General features: G+C 42.6%; 1 protein-coding gene across 1 annotated transcript; it reads left to right on the top strand.

Annotated features, from left to right (window-relative positions):
- The first annotated feature begins 653 nt into the window (after nucleotides 1-653).
- LOC144326767 (vomeronasal type-2 receptor 26-like) lies at nucleotides 654-12548 on the top strand. Its single transcript, XM_077923555.1, has 7 exons — nucleotides 654-691; nucleotides 3196-3327; nucleotides 5013-5304; nucleotides 8491-8868; nucleotides 10775-11005; nucleotides 11216-11342; nucleotides 11656-12548. The coding sequence occupies exons 1-7, from the start codon at nucleotides 654-656 to the stop codon at nucleotides 12546-12548; spliced, it is 2091 nt and encodes a 696-aa protein (XP_077779681.1).
- Nucleotides 12549-25133: the final 12585 nt, after the last annotated feature.

Here is a 25133-nt window from a genome sequence, read left to right as displayed (position 1 = left end):
ACCTTGGGTTAAGAACTTACCATATTTTTTGCTCTATAAGACGCACCAGACCACAAGACGCACCTAGTTTTTGGAGGAGGAAAACAAGAAAAAAAATAATCTGAATCTCAGAAGCCAGAACAGCAACAGGGATCGCTGCACAGTGAAAGCAGCAATCCCTCTTGCTGTTCTGGCTTCTGGGATAGCTGCGCAGCCTGCATTCGCTCCATAAGACGCACACACATTTCCCCTTACTTTTTAGGAGGGAAAAAGTGAGTCTTATAGAGCAAAAAATACGGTAATTCGTTCTGGAGGTCTGTTCTTAACCTGAAACTGTTCTTAACCTGAAGCACCACTTTAGCTAATGGGGCCTGCTGCTACAACCACACGATTTCTGTTCTCATCCTGAAGCAAAGTTCTTAACCCGAGGTAATATTTCTGGGTTAGCAGAGTCTGTAACCTGAAGCGTATGTAACCTGAAGTGTATCTAACCCGAGGTACCACTGTATGCTCAAACCGTCTTGCTCCAGTGAGGAACCTGGCCGCTGAATTCTACACCAGCAGAAGTTTCTGAACCATCTTCAGAGGCAGCCCTACATATAACACATTGCAGTAATCTAACCTTCAGCTTACCTGAGCATTGGCAACAGTAGTTAGGATATCCCTGTCCGGATATGGGGATAGCTGGTGCACCAGCCAAAGCTGATGGAAGGTACTCTGGGCCACTGAGGCCTTACTTGAGATACTTTTATCAGATCCTGCACCTCAAGTGACAGCAAAGGATCCAGGAGTATCCCCAAGCTATGCATGATGTGTCTTCAGTGTTTCTTTTTTCTTTTTAATGTGCAATCTATCTTTTTTTTTTAAGTAACATTTTTTACAGATCAGTTTCATTTGTTGAGACATTTGTTGAGGTTCTCTGCTATTCACTTGTGTTCCTTTGGTGGCCTAGGGTGTGGTTGTTCATTTGTGATTGGCCGTGGTGATCTTTGTTTTCATGTGCAAGTGGGATGGGTGGTTGTTTTGGATCAAGTCAGCCATATTGATTTGTATGCTGTTGGTGGATTTTTGTCATTGTCTTGTTGGGCTGTGTATGTGATAAAGGAGAGCCATACCAGGGTGAAGGTGTCTTCTTCTATTTGACCCCATGTCAGTTTCAGTACATTGGTTATTTTTTCTAGTAAGGCTGTTTCCCATACTATTTGATGTCTGCAGTACAGTGGTACCTCAGTTTAAGTACTTAATTCGTTCCGGAGGTCCATACTTAACCTGAAACTGTTCTTAACCTGAAGCACCACATTAGCTAATGGGGCCTCCCTTTGCCGCTGCACCGCCAGAGCATGATTTCTGTTCTCATCCTGAAGCAAATTTCTTAACCTGAGGCACTATTTCTGGGTTGGCGGAGTCTGTAACCTGAAGCGTATGTAACCTGAAGCGTATGTAACCTGAGGTACCACTGTATTTCTGAGCCACTCCTTTTATTCCAAGACCGAAGCTTTGTTATGGTAAAAGCAATGCCCAGCCACTTCTCTAGACAAGCTTCAGTTTCAGGAACAGGAAATCGAAGCTGCACAAACCAATGAGTGTCTTGTAACCCCTTAAAGCAACGGTTCCCAATTAGTTAAGTATTGCACTTCCATGGGGGTACCTGATTTGTACAAAAGTATCTCAAGAAACAGGGTTGGAAAAGACTATTTGGGATTCTAGAAAGTTCTAGGCAACTTTGGGCTGTTTTGACTTCCTACGAGACAGCTTGATAAGTTCATGAAGTTTTGAAAGAACGAGTACATGTTTTGTAAAGCTGAATCCTTCCTAATGCAATGGAGGATCAAACATCCCTTCCAACCTCAGGGAGTTGAGCTGTGACAGTAGACAGTGCGCAAAGAGTAGAAGAGGAGAAGAGTGACTAGTGGGGTGCCACAGGGTTCTGTCTTGGGCCCGGTCTTATTCAACATCTTTATCAACGACTTGGATGATGGACTCAAGGGCATCCTGATCAAATTTGCAGATGACACCAAACTGGGAGGGGTGGCTAACACCCCAGAGGACAGGATCACACTTCAAAACGACCTTGACAGATTAGAGAACTGGGCCAAAACAAACAAGATGAACTTTAACAGGGAGAAATGTAAAGTATTGCACTTGGGCAAAAAAAATGAGAGGCACAAATACAAGATGGGGGACACCTGGCTTGAGAGCAGTACATGTGAATAGGATCTAGGAGTCTTGGTTGACCACAAACTTGACATGAGCCAACAGTGTGAAGCCAATGCAATTCTGGGCTGCATCAATAGGAGTATAGCATCTAGATCAAGGGAAGTAATAGTGCCACTGTATTCTGCTCTGGTCAGACCTCACCTGAAGTACTGCGTCCAGTTCTGGGCACCACAGTTCAAGAAGGACACTGACAAACTGGAACATGTCCAGAGGAGGGCAACCAAAATGGTCAAAGGCCTGGAAACGATGCCTTATGAGGAACGGCTAAGGGAGCTGGGCATGTTTAGCCTGGAGAAGAGGAGGTTAAGGGATGATATGATAGCCATGTTCAAATATATAAAAGGATGTCATATAGAGGAGGGAGAAAGGTTGTTTTCTCCTGCTCCAGAGAAGCGGACACGGAGCAATGGATCCAAACTACAAGAAAGAAGATTCCACCTAAACATTAGGAAGAACTTCCTGACAGTAAGAGCTGTTCGACAGTGGAATTTGCTGCCAAGGAGTGTGGTGGAGTCTCCTTCTTTGGAGGTCTTTAAGCAGAGGCTTGACAACCATATGTCAGGAGTGCTCTGATGGTGTTTCCTGCTTGGCAGGGGGTTGGACTCGATGGCCCTTGTGGTCTATTCCAACTCTATGATTCTATGAAAGCCACACCGCAGAGTCTCATCAACATCTTTTCCCCAGCTATACACCTGCAGCAGGGAGAATGAAGACTTTGTTGTTTACTCTGCACCTGATAATTATCAAAACTATTGTAATTTTTTATTTTATTTTTTCCTTCTGAAAAGCTCTGGGGAGTTTTCTAAATATTATTTCTGAAACTCATAACAAAGAAGTCAGAAGCAAGAACAGCACGTAAAAACTTTGTTTACTCAATGTGGAAAGGCTGGTGCATTAATATCTCTGGGGCCACTGAGAGCCTGGGCACAAATTCAGGGCAGGCAGGGACTAGGCGGAGGTGAGGTTTAAATATTAGCTCCTTTATTTCTGAAACCACAGCTGGACTCTCATCTGGATCAATAAAGCACTGCAGCAGATCGCAGCTGAGAGCAGTCAGGCAGAAGGGAGCGCAGCAGCAGCAGCAGCAGCAGACAACAGTGAAATGATCTCCGAGTCACCATCTGATCAAAGGTATGTCACCATGTGGAGAAAGATTTACTACTGCTACTCTCAACTGTGATTCCATGCTCTCCCTTTCCTGCTAAATTTTACCTCAAATATGTCCTCAATTGGCTTCAGGGGTACCATCATTCCTGGGTGCACAGGGACATTTGTGCACAGCCAGAAATTTCTCATGCAGCTATGTAGCTATGAAACACCAGGCGCTGCTTCTCCCTCTGTCTGTATTGTAAAGGTAAAGGTAAAGGACCCCTGGACGGTTAAGTCCAGTCAAAGGCAACTAAGGGGCTTCGGCTCTAAGGTGCTGTTGTTGTTTGCAGCTGGCTCCAGTGGGATATCGGACATTGTTCCTCAGCTTTTTAAAAAAAAGTGAATTGTGTTGAATTTACTATTCCAGAATTAATTATATTGTAGAAATAATAATAATAATAATAATAATAATAATAATAATAATAATAATAATAAATTATTTATATCCCGCCATCCCCAGCCGAAGCCGGGCTCAGGGCGGCTAACAACAATCAAATAATCAAACAATCCAACATTCTAAAAACATTTCAATTAAAAAAAATTAATTAAAATCAAATTGATGGCAACCGTTAAGGCCTGGTGGAACAATTCTGTCTTGCAGGCCCTGCGTAAAGATGTCAGGTCCCGCAGGGCCCTAGTCTCTTGTGACAGAGCATTCCACCAGATTGGAGCCACAGCCGAGAAAGCCCTGGCTCTAGTTGAGGCCAGCCTAACCTCCCTGTGGCCCGGGACCTTCAGGATGTTTTTATTTGCAGACCGTAGGTTCCTCTGTGGGGCATACCAGGAGAGGCGGTCCCGTAGGTACGAGGGTCCTAGGCCGTATAGGGCTTTAAAGGTTAAAACCAGCACCTTAAACCTGATCCTGTACTCCACCGGGAGCCAGTGCAGCTGGTATAGTACTGGATTAATGTGATCTCGCAGCGAAGACCCCATAAGGAGTCTCGCTGCGGCATTCTGCACCCGCTGGAGTTTCTGGGTCAGTCTCAAGGGCAGCCCCATGTAGAGTGAGTTACAATAATCCAGTCTGGAGGTGACCGTCGTGTGGATCACAGTGGCTAGGGCAGGGCGAGAGAGATAAGGAGCCAACTGCTTAGCTTGGCGGAGATGAAAAAATGCCGCCTTTGTTATAGCTGTAATCTGCGCCTCCATATCAAAAAAGAAACAAGCAATTTGGAAAAGTGGAATAGTTTGTTTCTGTACGTTCTTGTGCAGCGACTTACATTGTACACTTGTTTGACTTGCATCAGTTCATAGAGGATTTCCTTTAAGGATAAAACGTCAGGCAGGTGTCTCTCCAGCAGAGCTCACATTATAAGCAGCATGACATGGGTAGAGGTTCTCTTTCAGATAAGCAGCTCTGAAGCCATCTAAGGCTTTGCATATCAAACCCCAAACACAGAATTGGGCTTGACAATTAATTGTCAGCCAGCGCAGGCCTTTGAGGACCGATGTCCCCTTTTCTTGGGGAGAAAAATCCTGTTGCCAAACAACCATTTCCAAATGAACTGAAAACACATAAACTCCGAGCTGGCCTTCCAAGAGCTGTCGCAGTAAAATCCAAATATTTCTCCTAGTTATCCATGCTCTAATATGAAAAGATGCACAAAGTTTAACGCTCTTTCACTAACTGCAGAATGAAAAATCTGATGACATCTATTTTGCTGCAGCTTCTACAGTCAAAGTTACTGGCACATCCTGCCCTTCTTGCTTGCCATTCAAGAGATCAGTCGGAATCCCAGGCTCCTGCCCAACATCACCCTGGGCTACAACCTCTATGAGAGCTATTTTAATGCAATAATGACTTATGAAGCTGTGCTAGACCTGCTGTCTGGTGGGCAGAAGAATGTTCCAAACTACATCTGTGAAAGACAGAATAAACAGCTGGCCGTTCTAGAAGGAGGTGACTCTGCTATTTCCAGCCTCATTTCGACCATTCTGAACATTTATAAAATCCCACAGGTATGAACTGGGGAAAGGTGGGTGGATTGGGGGCTGAGCCATCTTCTACATTGCAGTGTCACTCCACCCGTTGCGTCAGACCATATGCAACTATATATCTTTTTGTCCAGCCTTTCCTAAATCCGTGCGTACTTTCTAGGAGAAAAGGTGCTAGAACTCAATATAAAGCTTGTTACTGTAAGTATCACACTTCTAACATATCCTCTGATGTGCCCTGGTCTTCTCTAGATGCGAGCAGGAAGGAGGCGATCTTACAAATGAAATTTGAGTGCAACATAACACTGGAATATTGGTCAGAAAGCCTGTAATGCAGCAAGTGAAAGGAACATTAGAAAACAGGACAGAGCCCTAACATTATAATCAGGAAAACCAATATTCCCACGTCTGAATACACTCTTGGCCTACCAGGTCTAGGCTACTGATTTTTCCTTAACAGTGTTGGCAGAGCAGAAGGGAGGTGGGACTAAGCTGCCATTCTGGAGACTTGGAACTGAGCAGTCTGTTTCCCAACTCCTGAGGAGACCACCCATGTAAGACACCCCTGGCCTTTGGTGACACATTAGAGAATAATGGCAGCAGAAAGGACTAGTGGGTGTTCCCAGGGCTATAGGTTTACCTGACAGGATTGATGCTATAACCTCCCTAAAATTACACAAGCAACCAGGATAAATGCTCAATAAATAGGGCATCTGAAAGTCTTTTTGTAGGTAGGTGGAACAGAAGACTATCGGGAAGCATTGCATACATAATACTTCAACTTTCTTCTTCTTCTCTGATGCTCACTCGTAGCCAAGTAACATCGTCTTCCATAAACACGGTTTATGGAAGACAGTCTGTAAACCTCTTTTGTTGACCACCAGCATTACGCTTTCCATTCGTAAGTTCAGAATAGAGTAGTTGTTTTGGAAGACGGTCATCAGGCATCCGCAGAACATGACCAGTCCAATGAAGTTGATGTTGAAGAATCATTGCTTCGACACTGGTGATCTTTGCTTCTTTGCTTATTAGTTCGCCTGTCTTCCCAAGTGATGTGTAGAATTTTTCGGAGACACCATTGATGGAATCTTTCGAGGAGTTGGAGATGGCGTTTATAAGTGGTCCATGTTTCACAAGCATATAGTCAGGTTGGTAGTACAATAGCCTTGTAAACAAGCATTTTTGTTTCCCTGTGAATGTCCCGGTCCTCAAACACTCTGCACTTCAATCGTGAGAAAGCTGCACTTGCAGAGCTCAGGCGATGCTGGATTTTGGCATCAATGTTGGCCCTTGTGAAAAGATAACTGCCTAGGTAGGAGAAGTTTTTGACATTTTCCAATGTTACACCATTGAGATGGATTTGTGGCGCTGCAGAAGGGTTAATTTGTACTTGTTGGTACAGCACTTTGGTTTTTTGTATGTTGAGTGATAGGCCAAGCTTTTTGTAAGCTTCTGCAAAGATATTTAGGATGGTTTGGAGGTCATCCTCTGAGTTTGCAAACACTACTTGGAAGCTCTAGGACGGAAGTTGTGGTAACCTTCCTCTTTCTTTCAGCCTGCTCATTTTGAAGAGCTTTCCATCTGTTTGATATATGATTTCTACTCCAGTGGGGAGTTTCTCTTCAAAAAAATGTACGATCATGGCAATGAAAATAATGAATAGAGTTGGGGCAATAACACAACCAGGTGTTTTATAGTTCTCTGGTTCTTCTTTGAACCTCAGCCTTAGCGTTGGCATAGATTTTTTTTCTTAGTGGCACAGTTTCTATCTCTTTGCCAGATCTGAAAGGCCTTTCTTTTCTTGTCAATCATGCGTTCAATCTCACTATCATTCTCATCAAACCAGTCCTGATGTTTCTTGGTTTGGTATCCTATAGTTTGTTCACAGGCTGGAATAATGGATGTTTTTAGCTTTGTCCAGTGTTCCTCGATGATATCAGGGAATTCTAAAAGCACATGGTCCTTCAGAGTTGTTTGGAAGCAATCCCGCTTAATGGGATCTTGAAGGGCTTGAGTGTTCATTTTGCGCCTTGGTTTCCTTCCTTGAAGCCTGTGTTGAGGTATAATCTTGATAGCCATCGTGGAGCGTATTAATCGGTGATCTGTCCAGCAGTCGTCGGTACTCGTCATAGCTCTGGTAAGGAGCACATCACGGCGATCTTTAGCACGGACATTAACATAATCTAAGAGGTGCCAGTGGTTTGACCGAGGATGCCTCCATGAAGTTTTAAATTTATTTTTCTGTAGAAGAGTGTGTTGGTAAATAAGGGTCTACAAGTTTTCTTGATTTCTGTTGACATGATACTGAGCAAGAATTCTTCCGGATTTTTTGCAAAAGAGAATTTCATCATCATCATCAATCTTTATTACAGTCCAGAGACCCAACAAATCATTACAAAGCAATAGACTATTCATACAGCCTACCTCCAGGTTAAACAAGCATTTTGTTCAGAGTATAGGGATCATTTGTTCTTGCAACCACCGATAAAAACTTTGCCACTGCTAATGTTCTAGCATTTGTCCGATCTTCCAGTAGGAACCTGACATAGTGAGCCTCTGATTTTCCCGGGAAAGGTACCAGCAAGGGTAGTATCAGTTCAGCCCTGGCTTGCTCATATTTTGCACAATGCAACAAAATATGAGAATTTAAACAACCCCATCATAAATCTTTTAACTAACTAAAAATAAATCTGGGCTCTCAACTTCCCAGACACCTAATCAATCATCATGGTGAATATGTTCCCCATTATTAATCAGTTTAAAAAGGTAAAGGGACCCCTGACCATTAGGTCCAGTCGTGACCGACTCTGGGATTGCGGCGCTCATCTCGCTCTATAGGCCGAGGGAGCCGGCATTTGTCCGCAGACAGCTTCCGGGTCATGTGGCCAACATGACTAAGCTGCTTCTGGTGAACCAGAGCAGCGCACGGAAACACCGTTTACCTTCCCGCCAGAGTGGTACCTATTTATCTACTTGCACTTTGACGTGCTTTCGAATTGCTAGGTTGGCAGGAGCAGGGACCGAGCAATGGGAGCTCACCACATCACAGGGATTCGAACCACTGACATTCTGATCGGCAAGTCCTAGGCTCTGTGGTTTAACCCACAGCGCCACCCGCATCCCTTTAATTAATTAATCAGTTTAGGTTAATACATATTTGCACTTGCTCCTGAAAAAGGAAAAAACACAAATTCTTTCTTTTTCTCCTAGATCAGCTACGGTTTTGTTAGTCGGGAATTTACTGATAAAACTCAGTTCCCTTTCGTCTATCGGATGGTCCCAAAACAAGAACCTCCTCATCTGGCTATGGTGAAATTGCTATTGCATTTCAAATGGACGTGGATCGGTCTCCTTGCACCAGACAATGACAGTGGAGAAAAGTTCATGAGGACCTTCACTACTGAGGTCACAAAGAATGATATTTGTGTGGCCTTCTCAGAAAGTCTCACAGAAATTGTGATTTATACTCCAAAGCACCTGAAGTCATTTCTCATGCAGAGACAAGTCAATGTCGTTGTCTACCATGCAGATGTTCGATCCATTTTAGTTCTAGCAGGGTTTATGATAAACATGGAAAATACCCTTAAAGTAACAGTGGGAAAGGTTTGGGTCACAACAGCTTTGCCGGATGTCAGTATGAGTTTGGCAGCTTACCAGGATCCCCACTCTGTCCCTGCTTCGTTGTCCTTCTTAATCCAGACAAAGAGGAGGACAAAATATGAAACGTTGGTCGAGCCTCCAGATATAACATTTACGTGTTCTGTTTCAAATAATTCTGAGAGAGTCCAGAAAAGATGTAGAGAGAAAGGAGAACTGGGGACCTTGTCACAAGAATTTACTGAGAGAATGTTGTCTCAAGACAGCTACAGTATTTACAACACTCTCCAGGCCATGGCAAGTGTCCTGAGTGCTGTATACACCTCCAAACCAAGCCAGAAGGCCATGGTGGGAAGCAGAAAGATAGACCTTGAAAGAATACAACCATGGCAGGTATGATCCTTTCTCTGGCACATTCTCAACCCTGAACAGTGATTCAGAAATTAAATTCTGATTAAAGGATATATTCATGGTGGGGTTGGTGGGGATGTTCTGAACCCATAAATGAGACAAACCCATTTTGTCAAGTTCCCAATGCCTCACACTTCTACGTGAACATTTAACTGGACGCTGCCCAGGCTCCTGGCACCATCTCCATTTCTCCTAACAGGAGATACTTCATTACTTACAGTGACACCTTGTATTTGGGCAGGAGTCTAGGAGACCAGAGAGCAGCAGGGGAAGATGAGGAGGTGGAAGGGCAACCAAATACCACGGGGTGGCTTACTACACTTTGAAATGAAATGATTCTTATATTCCCTTGGCACACCTGTGTGTGACGCCTAAGACCATGAAATACTGAGCCCAAAATTGTTTGAGGATATCACTGCCTTGGACATCTGATTAGTGATTATTTTTAAGCTGCAAGGAGGGGCAAGCAAGGGAGGGGGTGGAAAACCAAGGCTGGGGCAGCACCCAGGGCATCCCATCCCAATCCCACTTTGCTGTGACGTGTCTGCTTTGGGCTAAGGGGAAAGAGGCAGGAGGAGCCCCTCCAGGACAGGCCAAATTGCAGTATATCCTCCTCCAGCTTCCTGAGAGGCACAGTGAGGGAAGCACACGTTCCTTTCCAACTCTTTTTCAGACATGAAGCTGTCTACAACCATGTACTGAATGCAGCAAGACCCTTTTTTATTCCCTTCTCATGCATTTTGGTACCTGGCTTCTCACCGTCCCCTTTAGCAGTGAAAGCCGATCTGCTCTTGCTCTGATGATGATGATGATGATGCTACTCCTCCCATCTGATAACAGTATTGGAGAGCAATGCTGGAACATGTGTGTGAAAAGAGAAATCCTTTCTTGTACGCACTCGGCACTTCTTAGCCCTCCAGCTTCCCCTCTTCTTCCCCCAAGTGTTTCCACCCAAACCACTTTCCCCAAATGTGCACAATCTCCTCTTTCAAACTGCAGGTGCAGGTCTACTCTGCCCATGAAGGTGGAATTGAGGCAGCCCTGGCAAGCAAGGCGTCAGGTGGGGGTGGATGACACCTTCCTGTTTTGCCTCAGGTGGTGAAACGGGACAGGTCACTGACTAGATGTTACCTGTTCCCAAGCCTGAAGGGCTACAGTTACAGACAAGTTCATTTCTCAGCATTGAGTAAATGGGTTGTAAAGGCTGCCACCTGGTGCCCCGATTTGGATGGCTCTTCCATTCTAGAATGGGACCACACACCCTGATCCTACTACAACGTTATAACCACACTGGCTTTCATTCCTGATTCTAATTTTAACATGCAATATATTAACGACTCTAGCTCTGCTATTTCCCAACTAAGAGTCCCATCTGAGTCTCTGGGAACACACCTTGGGAGACTAGAGTTCTTAGTGGGCAAGGCTCATGTACGCTACTTTGTTCCTCGTTTGCTAATCATGTGTGTGTTTTCCTGTACCATTTTAGCTGCACTCTTTCCTAAGAAACCTCCACCTTTACAACTTTTCCATGGATGGAGCTTATTGGGATGAGAATGGGGAGCTGGCAGCTGACTTTGACATTGTCAACTGGGTGGCGTTTCCCAATAAGTCCCTTGTTGGGTGGAAAGTTGGGAGTGCAGAGAGATCAGCATCTCCAGAGAAAATCAAGTTTGCCATTGACCGAAATGTCATTGTGTGGCCCAGGTGGGTCAAACAGGTGGGTGAAAGAATTAATCACATCTTATTCTCTTTAATACATCAGACCAAGCAATACTATGCTGTTGGCCAGGCAGCAGCAAACTTACACCTACATATCTTATGCTGCAGTCCTAACCCCATTGTATGATTCAATCAGAGCTGCACTCTATGGCTCCTATCCACAAAATCCTAACATCTTCTGCTTGATGCTTTTTCTCATTTTGGCTAGAACGTGCCTCTTTCAAGGTGTACCAAAAACTGTCGTCCAGGATATGCCAAGGCCATTAAAGAGGGAAAACCAATCTGCTGCTATGCTTGTGTTGAATGCATGGAAGGAACAATCTCCATTCAGGAAGGTAAATGTCCCTGAAAGGATATTTAAAAGAGTTGGCTTTTCATAGTACAAAATCACTTTCAAATTCCAGGCATTGGTACCTATGGAGGGGGGTCTTGCCCCATTAAAGGAGCTCAATGGGATATGTTGGCCCTTAATACTTTTATTCTGACCCCAAACTATAGCCCATGATTGCTTCAAGGCAAACCTACAACCCAAAATACAGTAATCAGATAAGAATCACTGAATAATATAGTTGGTATGTAGTAGACTATGGAATGTCATGGCTGTAATATTTATATTGGCAACACTGAAGTCACTCTTGTGTTTTTCAGATGCAAAGCTTTGCAACAAATGTCCAGATGATCAGAATTCCAATCAACACAGAGATCAGTGTGTCCCCAAGATTATACATTTCTTGTCCTATGAAGAACCTCTGGGGATCCTCCTAGCTTCTTTTGCCCTGCTTTTGTCCCTCACTGCTGGACTTCTTTTGGGAATCTTCATTAAATACTTTGACACCCCAATAGTCAAGGCCAACAACCGGGACCTCACCTACTTGCTCCTCGTCTCCCTCCTGCTCTCCTTCTTGTCCTCCTTCTTATTCATCGGTCGGCCCCAGAAGTGGACCTGCCTTCTCCGACAAACTGCCTTCAGCATCATCTTCTCCGTGGCCGTGTCTTCCCTGTTGGCAAAGACTATCACTGTGGTGGTGGCGTTTATGGCCACAAAGCCAGGGAGCCAGATGAGGAAATGGCTGGGCAAGAGCTTGGCCAACTCCCTTGTCTTGTCTTTTTCCAGTGTCCAAGGGGGCATCTGCATGGTCTGGCTGGGAATGTCTCCCCCCTTCCCAGACTCCGACATGCACTCCCAGCCTGGGCAGATCATTCTGCAATGTAACGAAGGCTCTGTTGCCATGTTTTATTCTGCCCTTGGCTACATGGGCTTTCTGGCGGCCGTCTGCTTCACGGTGGCTTTCCTAGCCAGGAAGCTGCCTGGGGCCTTCAACGAAGCCCAGCTGATCACCTTCAGCATGCTGGTGTTTTGCAGTGTTTGGGTGTCCTTTGTGCCAGCCTATCTGAGCACCAAGGGGAAATATATGGTAGCCGTGCAGGTCTTCTCTATCTTGGCCTCCAGTTCGGGGTTACTGGGTTGCATCTTCATCCCCAAGTCCTACATTATTGTCCTGAAGCCAGATCTGAATAAAAAGGAACATCTAATGGTATGACATATAAAATAGTACTTTTTTGGCATAGCACTGCAATAATAAATCCAATGAATGTGAATTGAGTCTTCATTTCCCAATATGCCAATCTAGCATCTTTCCTCCACATGAATCAGAAAGGAACCTGGTCTTTGGACATAATGAAGGTGGGATGGCCACAGGACCTTTTATTTGAAAGATTTGCAATCTCCCCCCTTTTTTGCAATCTGAATCTAAGTAGAACCATGTTAACAAAAATGGAAAACAAGTGAGGTCCCCACCAAAGAAGGACGCTATCAAGATGAACTCAGCTTCTTCAAACGGTCTTGTGGATTGTTGGAAGGAAAGATTTGCACAGTCTTATTGGTCCCATTATAAATTAAATAGTTATCTTTCTGGGCTTGTTTGTGTTTTGTTTCTGGAAGCTGGGAGTGAAAGCTTTCCAGGGCAGGGATAGCCAATGCCACACTCTCAGGATGCTGTTGGTCTGCACCTCCCCCCCCCCTCGTTGACAATTGGCCATGCTGGCTGGGGCTGATGGGAGTTGTAGTCCAACAACATCTGCAGGGCACCATATTACCTATCCTGAACTGATGCACAGCGTAAATTAATAATGCAGAGTTTTAAAGAATAAAAGCTTTGCTGAGTTAAAATAAGCAACACGGTTCCAAAAAGTTTGATTGAGATTACATACTGACTCTGCTCACAGCTGAGGCAGGCTGACTCTGACTGAAAACTTACAGAGAGCACCGAGAGAAACTGGCTGCTAAGTCACATGTCAGAGTGACTCAACAGTTAGCAGTTAGGCCTGGATAACTTTAGTAGGCCCAAATGATTGTGCAGTCCCAGCCTATTATCCTATTCTTTTGTACAAAAGTATCTCACATAACAGGGTTGGGAAAGGCTATCTGGGATTCTAGGAAGTTCTAGGCAACTTTGGGCTGTTTTGACTTCCTAAAAGGCAGCTTAATGCATTCATAAAGTTGAGAAAGAACAAGTACATGTTTTGTAAGTCTGAATCCTTCCTAATGCGGTGGACTATTGAGCATCCCTTCCAACCTCAGGGATTTGAGCTGTGAAAGTAGACCGTGCGCAAAGCCACACCGCAGAGTCTCATCAACATATTTTCCCCAGCTATACACTTGCCGCAGATAGAATCAAGACATTGCTGTGTACTCTGCACCTGATAATTATCAAAACTATTGTAATTTTTATTTTATTTTTTCCTTCTGAAAAGCTCTGGGGAGTTTTCTAAATATTATTTCTGAAACTCATAACAAAGAAGTCAGAAGCAAGAACAAAACATAAAAACTTTGTTTACCCAGTGTGGAAAGGCTGGTGCATTAATATCTCTGGGCCACTGAGAACCTGGGCTGAAATTTAGGGTGGGCAGGAACTAGGCAGAGGTGAGTTTTAAATATTAGCTCCTTTATTTCTGAAACCACAGCTGGACTCCCATCTGGATCAAGAAGGCACTGCAGCAGATCGGCAGCTGAGAGCGGTCAGGCAGAAGGGAGCGCAGCAGCAGCAGACAACAGTGAAATGATCATAATCTCCCTAATGCTTTTGCTAATGATGCCCCATTCGTCCTGTAGAACGCTGAAGGGGAAATGCCAATTTGGTGTGATAAATGATCGAAAAGGCGCACTTAATTATTATAGGCCAGGAGACCACCTCATCACTGGTGTCTTAGCTGCAGGCTTGGCTTTGACCTCCCTGCATGATTTCTCCAAGTCTCCATCTGCTACTGATTTTAAGTATGTCACCATGTGGAGAAAGATTTACTACTGCTACTTTCAACTGTGATTCCATGCTCTCCCTTTTTTCTGGTTTCTTTTCCTGCTAAATTTTACCTCAAATATGTCCTCAATTGGCTTCAGGGGTACCATCATTCATGGGTGCAAAGGGAAATCTGTGCACAGCCAGAAATTTCTCATGCAGCTGCGTAGCTATGAAACACCAGGCGCTCCTTCCCCCTCTGCCTGTAGTGTAAAGATAAAGGTAAAGGACCCCTGGACGGTTAGGTCCAGTCAAAGGCAACTATGGGGCTTTGGCTCTCATCTCGCTTTCAGGCAGACAGCTTTCTGGGTCATGTGGCAAGCATTACTAAACCGCTTCTGGTGCAGTGGAACACCATGACAGAAACCAGTTCGCACGGAAATGGCGTTTACTTTCCAGCAGCGGCGGTACCTATTTATGTACTTGCACTGGCATGCTTTCGAACTGCTAAGTTGGCAGGAGCTGGGACAGAGCAATGGGAGCTCACCCCGTTGTGGGGATTTCAACCACCAGCCTTCGGATTGGCAAGCCAAAGAGGCTCAGTGGCTTACACCACAGCGCCATCCCACTGGCCTGCAAAATATGGCTAAGGTGCTGTTGTTTGCAGCTGGCTCCAGTGGGATATCGGACATTGTTCCTCAGCTTTTTTTAAAAAAAGAGAATTGTGTTGAATTTACTATTCCAGAATTAATTCTATTCTAGCTATAGCAAAAAAGAAACAAGCAGTTTGGAATAGTGGAATGGGGTGTTTCTGTACGTGCTTGTGCAGCGACTTACATCATACACTTGTTTGACTTGCATTAGTTCATAGGCCCCTAGCAGGTGTCTCTCCAGCAGAGCTCACATTATAAGCAGCATGACATTCAGATAAGCAGCTCTGAAGCCATCTAAGGCTTTGCATATCAAACCCCAAACACAAAATTGGGCTTGACAGCCAGTGCAGGTCTTTGAGGGCCAATGTTCCCTTTTCTTGGGGAGAAAAATCCTGCTGCCAAACAACCATTTCCAAATGAACTGAAAACACATAAACTCCGAGCTAGCCTTCCAAGAGTTGTCACAGTAAAATCCAAATATTTATCCTAGTTATCCATGCTCTAACGTGAAAAGATGCACAAACTTTAATACTCTTTCACTGAATGCACAATGAAAAATCTGATGACATCTATTTTGCTGCAGGATATCTGATCAAAGTTACTGGCACATCCTGCCCTTCTTGTTTGCCATTCAAGAGATCAGTCGGGATCCCAGGCTCCTGCCCAACATCACCCTGGGATACAACCTCTATGACAGCTATTTTAATGCAATAATGACTTACGAAGCTGTGCTAGACCTGCTGTCGGGTGGGCAGAAGAATGTTCCAAACTACATCTGTGAAAGACAGAATACACAGCTGGCCGTTCTAGAAGGAGGTGACTCTGCTGTTTCCAATCTCATATCAACCATTCTGAGCGTTTATAAAATCCCACAGGTATGAATTGGGGTTGGGGGCTGAGCCTATTTCCACATTGCAGTGTCTCTCCACTGGTTGCATCCGACTATATGCAACGATATATCTTTTTGTCTAGGCTTTCCTAGATCCATGCTTATTTTCTAGGGGGAAAGGTGCCAGAACTCATCCTGAAGCAAAGTTCTTAACCAGAGGTACTATTTCTGGGTTAGCTGAGTCTGTAACCTGAAGCGTATGTAACCTGAAGCGTATATAAACCGAGGTACCACTGTACAGGGGTTGGTTTTGCTCTCTGCATTTTTCCTGAAGCTGTCGAGCAGTGAAAATCATGTCCACTGTCCCCCTAGAAAGTGGAAAGCCATTTTGGATTCAGGAAGGGTCACCTCAGATATTGTTAAGAGACAGTTTGCTAAGATCCTTCCAAGAATTTTGCCAGCCGCAGCTAATAGAGAGATGCCTCGATAGTTTCCACAATCAGTTCTGTCACCTTTTTAAAAGAGATTGATAACTTTGCCATCCCTAAAGTCTGCTGGGATCTCTTCCCCTTCCTATCTTTTTTCGATGAGCTTGTGAAGTTGTTGTGTAAGTTCAATTCCACCCACTTTGAAGCTTTTGGCAGGTATCCCATCAGCTCTTCTGGCTTTGTTATTTTTCATATGGTTAATAGCTGTACACAACTCTCCCAGATTTGGAGATACTGCAAGCTCATCTCTAACTTGTTTTTGCGGAATTTGTGACAGGACCTCAGCAGCTACAGGGGAGTTGTGGTTAAGGAGATGTTGGTAATGTTCTTTCCAGCACAGTGCAATAGCTTCTTTATCTTTCAGAAGTATGATGCCATCTTGCTTAGCGTAGGGGGCATATGCCATGATTTATTGGTCCACAGATGGTCTTTGTGGCTTCAAAGAAACTCTGTTCATCATGAGTGTTGGCTGAGTGCTGGATCTCTTGAGCTTTTTTTTATCCACCAGTTGTTTTTTAGTTCTCTGGTTCTTCTAGCCGGGGTTAGGTACCATTTATACTGAATTTTCAATATGTTTTCTCTGAGATTATGTTGTTGCTGTTGTTGTTTAGTCGTTTAGTCGTGTCCGACTCTTCATGACCCCATGGACCAGAGCATGCCAGGCACTCCTGTCTTCCACTGACTCCCGCAGTTTGGTCAGACTCATGTTTGTAGCTTCGAGAACACTGTCCAACTATCTCGTCCTCTGTCGTCCCCTTCTCCTTGTGCCCTCAATCTTTCCCAACATCAGGGTCTTTTCCAGGGAGTCTTCTCTTCTCTTTAGGTGGCCAAAGTATTGGAGCCTCAGCTTCAGGATCTGTCCTTCCAGTGAGCACTCGGGGCTGATTTCCTTCAGAATGGATACATTTGATCTTCTTGCAGTCCATGGGACTCTCAAGAGTCTCCTCCAGCACCATAATTCAAAAGCATCAATTCTTTGGCGATCAGCCTTCTTTATGGTCCAGCTCTCACTTCCATACATCACTACTGGGAAAACCATGGCTTTAACTATACGGACCTTTGTTGGCAAGGTGATGTCTCTGCTTTTTAAGATACTGTCTAGGTTTGTCATCGCCTTTCTCCCAAGGAGCAGGCGTCTTTTAATTTCGTGACTGCTGTCACCATCTGCAGTGATCATGGAGCCCAAGAAAGTAAAATCTCTCACTGCCTCCATTTCTTCCCCTTCTATTTGCCAGGAGATGATGGGACCAGTGGCCATGATCTTTGTTTTTTTGATGTTGAGCTTCAGACCATATTTTGCGCTATCCTCTTTCACCCTCATTAAAAGGTTCTTTAATTCCTCTTCACTTTCTGCCATCAAGGTTGTGTCATCTGCATATCTGAGGTTGTTGATATTTCTTCTGGCAATCTTAATTCCATCTTGGGATTCATCCAGCCCAGTCTTTCACATGACGAATTCTGCATATAAGTTAAATAAGCAGGGGGACAATATACAGCCTTGTCGTACTCCTTTCCCAATTTTGAACCAATCAGTTGTTCCATATCCAGTTCTAACTGTAGCTTCTTGTTCCACATAGAGATTTCTCAGGAGACAGATGAGGTGATCAGACACTCCCATTTCTTTAAGAACTTGCCATAGTTTGCTGTGGTCGACACAGTCAAAGGCTTTTGCATAGTCAATGAAGCAGAAGTAGATGTCTTTCTGGAACTCTCTAGCTTTCTCCATAATCCAGCGCATGTTTGCAATTTGGTCTCTGGTTCCTCTGCCCCTTCGAAATCCAGCTTGCACTTCTGGGAGTTCTCGGTCCACATACTGCTTAAGCCTGCCTTGTAGAATTTTAAGCATAACCTTGCTAGAGTGTGAAATGAGTGCAATTGTGCGGTAGTTGGAGCATTCTTTGGCACTTCCCTTCTTTGGGAATGGGATGTAGACTGATCTTCTCCAATCCTCTGGCCACTGCTGAGTTTTCCAAACTTGCTGGCATATTGAGTGTTCTTTTATGGGTTTCTTGCCCACGGTAGTAGATATGATGGTCATCCGAACTGAATTTGCCCATTCCCGTCCATTTTAGTTCACCGATGCCCAGGCTGTCAATATTTATTCTTGCCATCTCATTTTCAACCACCTCCAACTTACCCAGGTTCATGGTTCTTAAATTCCAGGTTCCTATGCAATATTTTTCTTTATAGCATTGGACTTTCCTTTCGCTTCCAGGCATATCCGCAACTGAGCGTCCTTTCGGCTTTAGCCCAGCCCCTTCATCAGCTCTGGATCTACTTGTACTTGTCCTCCGTTCTTCCTCCGTAATATGTTGGACGCCTTCCGACCTGAGGGGCTCATCTTCCAGCATCATAACTTTTATATGCCTGTTGCCTTTGTCCATGGAGTTTTCTTGGCAAGAATACTGGAGTGTCTTGCCAGTTCCTGCTCCAGGTGGATCACGTTTGGTCAAAACTCTCCACTATGACCTGTCCATCTTGGGTGGCCCTGCACAGCATAGCTCATAGCTTCTCTGAGTTATTCAAGCCCCTTCGCCACGGCGAGGCAGTGATCCATGAAGGGGCTTGAGATTATAGGAGTAGGTAAATTTGATGTCCTCATTCCATAACCTTTCCCATTCACTTATGAGTATATTGTATCCGATATCCTGGGGCCAGCGTATCATGACTGCTTTTACTTCCTCCTCTTTTACTTCCCCTTTCGAGGAGGGGGTCATACATTTTTGATATAAATTTCCCCTTTGTTGTTGTTGTTTAGTCGTTTAGTCGTGTCCGACTCTTCGTGACCCCATGGACCAGAGCACGCCAGGCACTCCTGTCTTCTAAAATTTCCCCTTAGCTTGGATTAAATTCTCTTCCAATTTTGATGTTTCTCTGGCAAATCCTTTTTGTTTATCCAATCCTAAACTTTCATTGATTTGAAAATATTGAAGCCAATCATTTAGGTACTATCTTGTTTCTTCAAATTCTTTTATTTTTAATTTATTATTTTCCTCTTTTTGTATCATTTTGTATGTAGCCCAGTTTCCTTGCATGTTTTTTCTTTTTCACCACCATAGCTTCCAACAGCAAGGTCCACCAAGGGGTCTTAGGTTCCAATGTGTCTCTGTATTTAGCCCAGATTTTGTATAAAGATTTTCGTATTATGTGATCTAAAAATCCTTTGTGGACCTTTAGTTTGTCATATATGAAGTATGCATGGCAGCCAAAGCGAGTACCATAGCCTTCAATATCTAACAGGTCAGTATCTTTTAATCTCATCCATTCTCTGATCCATGTGAACGCTGCTGCCGCGTGATATAGCTCCAAATCCGGGAGAGCAAACCCTCCCCTCTCCTTTCGATCTATAAATAGTTGATGTTTAATTCTTGTTTTTTTTGCCATTCCATATAAATTTGGCAATATCTCTCTTCCAATTTTTGAAACAGTCCATACCCCCAATATAATAATAATAATAATAATAATAATAATAATAATAATAATAATAAATTTTATTTATATCCCGCCCTCCTCAGCCGAAGCTGGGCTCAGGGTGGCTAACAACAATAAAACAGTACAACAGTACAACACAACACTCTAAAATCATTCATCATAAAATTAATTGAAAACAAACAAACCACTGGCAACCATTGGGCCAGAGCTCTGCGAAGGTTGCCGAAGGAGGGAGTCAGGCTGTGCCCTGGCCAAAGGCCTGGTGGAACAGCTCTGTCTTGCAGGCTGAATATAGGCATGGTCTGGAATAAAAGCATCATTTTGGGCAGGACATTCATTTTTATTACCAATATTTTTCCCCCAAAGGAGAGATGGAACTTATCCATATTTCCAAATTTCTCTTCACCTCATTCCAGGTGTTAATAGAATTGTCTTGGAACAGATTGATGGATTTTGCTGTTTAGCCAGATGCCTAGGTACTTTACTTTTTTCTTAATTTCAAAACCCAATATTTCTTGTAATTCATTTCTCCCCCCCCCCCTCAATTCCCATGTTTTTGACTAGTAGATTTCTTTTCTCATAGTTTAATTTTAAAACCAGCTAGTAGTCCAAATTCTTTTATGGATTCTATCGCTTTAGGCATACCTCCTTTTGGATTTCCAGTGGTTATTATTAAATCATCCGCAAAGGCTCTAACTTTGTAACTTTTCTCCCCGACCACAATCTCTTTTATTTTTTCATCTTTTCTAAGTTTCCTCATTAAAATTTCCAATACCATAATAAATAATAATGAGGAAAGAGGGCATCCCTGACTTGTACCCTTTGAAATCTCGATGTTTCCTGACACCCTGCCATTGATGATATATCTGGCCTTTTGCCTCCTATAAATTGCCTCAATTCCTCTCACAAATATTTTCCCCAGGCCCATTTATTCCGCTCTTTCTTCCTTTTTTGTATTGCATTTTGTTCTATGAAATACAATCTGATAACTGCTTTGCTTGTGTCCGAGACTGTTTTGATATCTGTGCCTTTGTTATTATTAATTTCAAAGGATTCTTTCACTAACTTTTTGACCCCTTGGAGTATACAAAATCACTACATCTGCTTCTCTCTCTTTTTTTTTAAGTTCTTTTTTATTCGGTTTTTCTTTTGTTTATATTGGTTACAACCATGATTGCATATTTACAGTTTTTGAACCTCCACCAGCACCCCCCACAGTCATCCATTTTTCTTATTTTCCCGCATTTTCTATATAGTATTGCTATTTTACCATTATCTTACATCTCTCTGATTCTGTCACACAATATACCTTACAGTATTACAAAGTCTCTTTAAACCCCACTAGCGTTGTTTGTTGATCACATATAGTTTCCAGATATGCCGCAAACTTTCCCCAGTCCTCTATGAATCTTTGATTTTTCTGATATCTTATTCTTCCAGTCATTTTGTCCAGTTCTGCGTAATCTACAAGTTTCATCCTCCATTCACTCAAAGTCGGCATTTCCTCCTGTCTCCACCTCTGGGCCATCAATATTCTTGCCGCTGTAACGGCGTATTGGAACAGTACATCTGCTTCTCAAAAAAATAAATACCGTTCAAATTAAAAACAGCCTACCTTGCAAAACCCAAAATTATTATTATTATTTTTAAAATAATTTTTATTGAATTATTTTATGTTACAAAAAACAATACAGCCATACTACCACTAAATCTAATTAAGAAATAAAAACTACATACATCAATATTTAGTTTGTTATTTGTTATTTACCGTCTTATTTCCTCCCAAACATTGCATACAACACACATATGTGCAGACACCCACACCCACACCCGCACACAAAACGATAATAATGAAAGTAAATATTTTTCCCCCTTTTATCTTCCAAAATCTTTTCTTCAACTTTGACTTCCTGTAAAGTCCCTTTGCATATATTTTATCTGACATTTGAATGTACACAAAACAATAAACCTTTCTATATAATTTTTCTAATACATTCTGAAAACATAATAAATCCTTAATTGTTATCCACCTCCTTTTAGTTCCTTTATCACTCGAATGCTATCACAGAGTCAAAACTATTATTGTATTTTTGAACATATCTTCTATAGCCATCACATTTTTCCGCATATTTTTGCTTTGAGTTTCCTCTGAGTTTACTAGTCAATTGAGCCGTCTCCACCAATTCCTGTAATTTGATTTGCCAATCTGTCATTTTTGGAGCCTCCTGATCTTTCCATCCCTTGGCTACAACTATACGAGCCGCTGCGGTTGCATACAAGAATACCTCTCTTAGATTTTTTTGGGATCTCTTTATCTATAATACTTAATAGAAATGCCTCCGGTTATTTAGTAAAAGTTATCCCCATCATTTTTTTTATTTTTTATTTTTTAAAAAAATGATATTTATTGAGAATTTAAAATTACAGAGAAAAAAGAAAAAAAGGAAAAGAAAAAAAGGTTGACAAAAAGAGCAATTAAACAATACAAGTCAATAAAAAGAAAAAAACAAAGAAAAAACAAAGTACACAATACATCAAAACCAAAAACAAAAATAAACAAAAAAATTAAAAACAAATCCAATATTCCCAAATCTTTATCTTTCATTAACTTATTTCATCGACCTCCTCACACCTCCCTTTTTTTGTATTCTAGTTATTAATTATCTCAGCAAATCCTTTCCATCTTTCACTATATTCTGTCATTAAATTACCTTTATTTATTTTAACCTTATCTTACCATGAAAAGCCCTAAAGCTTAAAGCTTAAAACTTATTTATACATAATTCCTTTTAACATTTCTACTAAAGCCAAATAGTTTCATTCCAACATTTTTCTAATACTCATTAATTTTACAATGATTTTTTAAAAACTTTCTTCCAATCTTCATCCATCGTCTCTTCTTCCTGGTCTCGGGTTTTATCAGTCTTTTCTATCCCTTCCATCTAGTCCATCAACCTGGTGACCTTCTATCCAAGGCTCTTAAGTCTTTTCCATGTCCCTTCTGCAGGTCTTCTTCATGTTTATACCTGCACTTTACTTTATCTTCTGCTGATCTTATTCTTAATTTCCTTCCTTTCTCTCGGGGAGACTCCAACTTGACAATATCTTTATCCCTTCTCAACAAGTCAGCCCATTCTCCATAGTCAGCACTGAAATCCAAAAGATATTTGAAAGCATGTTTCAAAGTCCCTCCAAGGTTAAGGGCCCCCACAACTCCAAACTCCCCCTGGCCCAAAACCAGATCGGAAAAGTCAAAACATCCCTGCATAGGGGGATCTATCCAACTTCCCATCTCCAGACCAAACAGTACTCCATCTCTCCAAATCTGACTTTCTCCAGGTTCAGTCGTCAGAAACAACAACTTATGTTCCTGCAAGGCCGCAGCTCTCTCCATTTCTATTACTTGAGGTTCAGCAACAACCTCCTCCTTTATCTTCTTCACAACTTGCCCTGTCAAAGCACATTCTTGGGTTGGTTCCTGAGTGGTTTTTATATAGGTATTCACTGTTTGTCCAAAATTGCCAACTGCAACAGTCATCAAATCCATCTTCTCATGTAGCTGTTCCAGTAAAGCGCTTGTCTTGCAAAAAGCAAGCACTAAAGCTTCTTCTGGGCACATTCTTGTTCAAGGTCAATGTCTGGTCTCACGATCTTTAATCTCTACAGCTGTAGAATTCCCCAGATCGACTCCAGCAACAGTTTCACAAACTCCCTCTAGAGGAAACAATTTCTGTTTGTATCCGTCTTTTTAAAAGCAGATCCAGCAACAAAGTTCCTTTCGTTTTTCAGATATTTTGTTCCTTTTAAGTGCAAAAGGGAACATTGGAATCAAAATGTTTCTCTTTTTTAACTATCTGTCAAAAAATGTTTTATCCACAGTCAATGAACTTCCCCAAAACGTCTGTCTCTGACACCCCGCTCCCAGGTTCAAGACGGTGGAAATTTATCTTTCTTTACTCTCTCTTCTGCAGGTTTAAACAGTCTAAAATTTCCCCCCTCTTCTCCTGCTTCCAAGGGGGGTTTGGTAACTTTAACTGATGGAAATTTAGTCCTTTACAAACGACTTTCCAGACTCTAGCTTGCAATGTCTTTGCTTCAATCTATTTACAAAAGCGGAAGGCGGACTTCCTGTTTAGACCTTCCCGCTTCAGTGCCAAATTAAGAAGTTTCATAGTCCAATTTTCCGTTCTACTCACGGGCAGTTGTTTAAAATCCAATTGTTCACAGGAAAAAGTCAGCGCTCTCCGGCAACAGCAATGCGGCTTCACTCCGTGAAAAGAGCAGTCGGGTCGAAGCACCGCGCCATTCACCCCACGTCGCTCCGCATCCCCGAAACCGGGTTTCCCCGCGAGTAGGGGAGGCGCAGAAGGTGCCAGCCGAATCCCACGTCCACAGGCTTCTCCCGCCTGTGGTTTTTGGTGGGACTCCGCCTCGCTGTGGCGGTCCAGATCCTAATTCTCACGAAGCGGATTCCTCCCGATCAGAGGAAATCCGACATTGCCGGAGGCGCTAACCCGGAAGTCCCCCCATCATCTTTTTAAATTCTTTGCATATTTCCCACCCCCAAAAAATGTTAATCTTTTCACACATCCACCACATGTGGATCATGTCACCGTTATTTCCTCCACATCTCCAACAAGCATTCGCCAAATTTTTATACATTCTTGATAATCTGGAAGGAGTGAGGTACCACCTATGAGCCATTTTCATCATGTTCTCTCTTATATTATAGCTGGCTGTAAATTTCAAATTTACCTTCCATAAGTTTTCCCAATCTTTTAGCATAATTGGACAGCCCACATCTTGGGCCCACTTTATCATTGAAGCCTTAACCTCCTCATCCATTACTTCGTAGTCTAAAAGAAGTCTATACATTTTTACGATTATTTTAGTTTTACTATTCAGTAATTCTCTTTCAAATCTTGAGGCTCCTTTTCAAAACCTATCTGCCTATCCTGTCTGAACATTTCATTCACCTGGAAGTAATCTAGCCAACTAGAAAAGTGATCTTTTATTTTCTCATAACTTATCAATATCAGTTGACCCTCCTCCTCCCTTAATATTGTGTTATATGTTATCCAGTTCTCTTTGATGTTGTTGTTTTTTTTTTTAACAGCGATTGCTTCTAATGGAGAGTTCCATCTTGGGGTTTTCTGTTCCAAATATCTTTTGTATTTTTCCCACACCTTATATATAGCATTTCTTATTATATGATTTGAAAAACTCTGGTGTGCATTTAGCAAAATCTTTTAACTAAATAAAATCTTTTAACTAAATAAAAATAAATCTGGGCTCTCAACTTCCCAGACACCTAATCAGTCATCATGGTGAATATGTTCCCCATTATTAATCAGTTTAAGTTAATATATATTTGCACTTGCTCCTGAAAAAGGAAAAAAACACAAATTCTTCCCTTTTCTCCTAGATCAGCTATGGTTTTGTTAGTCGTGAATTTACTGATAAAACTCGGTTCCCTTTCCTCTACCGG

This window comes from Podarcis muralis, chromosome 2 (assembly GCF_964188315.1).
Source record: "Podarcis muralis chromosome 2, rPodMur119.hap1.1, whole genome shotgun sequence".
Lineage (NCBI taxonomy): Eukaryota > Metazoa > Chordata > Lepidosauria > Squamata > Lacertidae > Podarcis > Podarcis muralis.
The sequence above is the reverse complement of the archived record's forward strand: the minus strand, read 5'-3'. Positions and strand labels throughout refer to the sequence as shown.

Excerpts from the sequence above, each read along its gene's own strand:
- LOC144326767 (XM_077923555.1), top strand. The coding sequence starts at position 654 with ATGGGGATAGCTGGTGCACCAGCCAAAGCTGATGGAAG. Across the intron at positions 3,328-5,012 it reads GAGTCACCATCTGATCAAAG|CTTCTACAGTCAAAGTTACT; the intron begins GTATGTCACCAT and ends ATTTTGCTGCAG. Across the intron at positions 11,343-11,655 it reads AACAATCTCCATTCAGGAAG|ATGCAAAGCTTTGCAACAAA; the intron begins GTAAATGTCCCT and ends TGTGTTTTTCAG.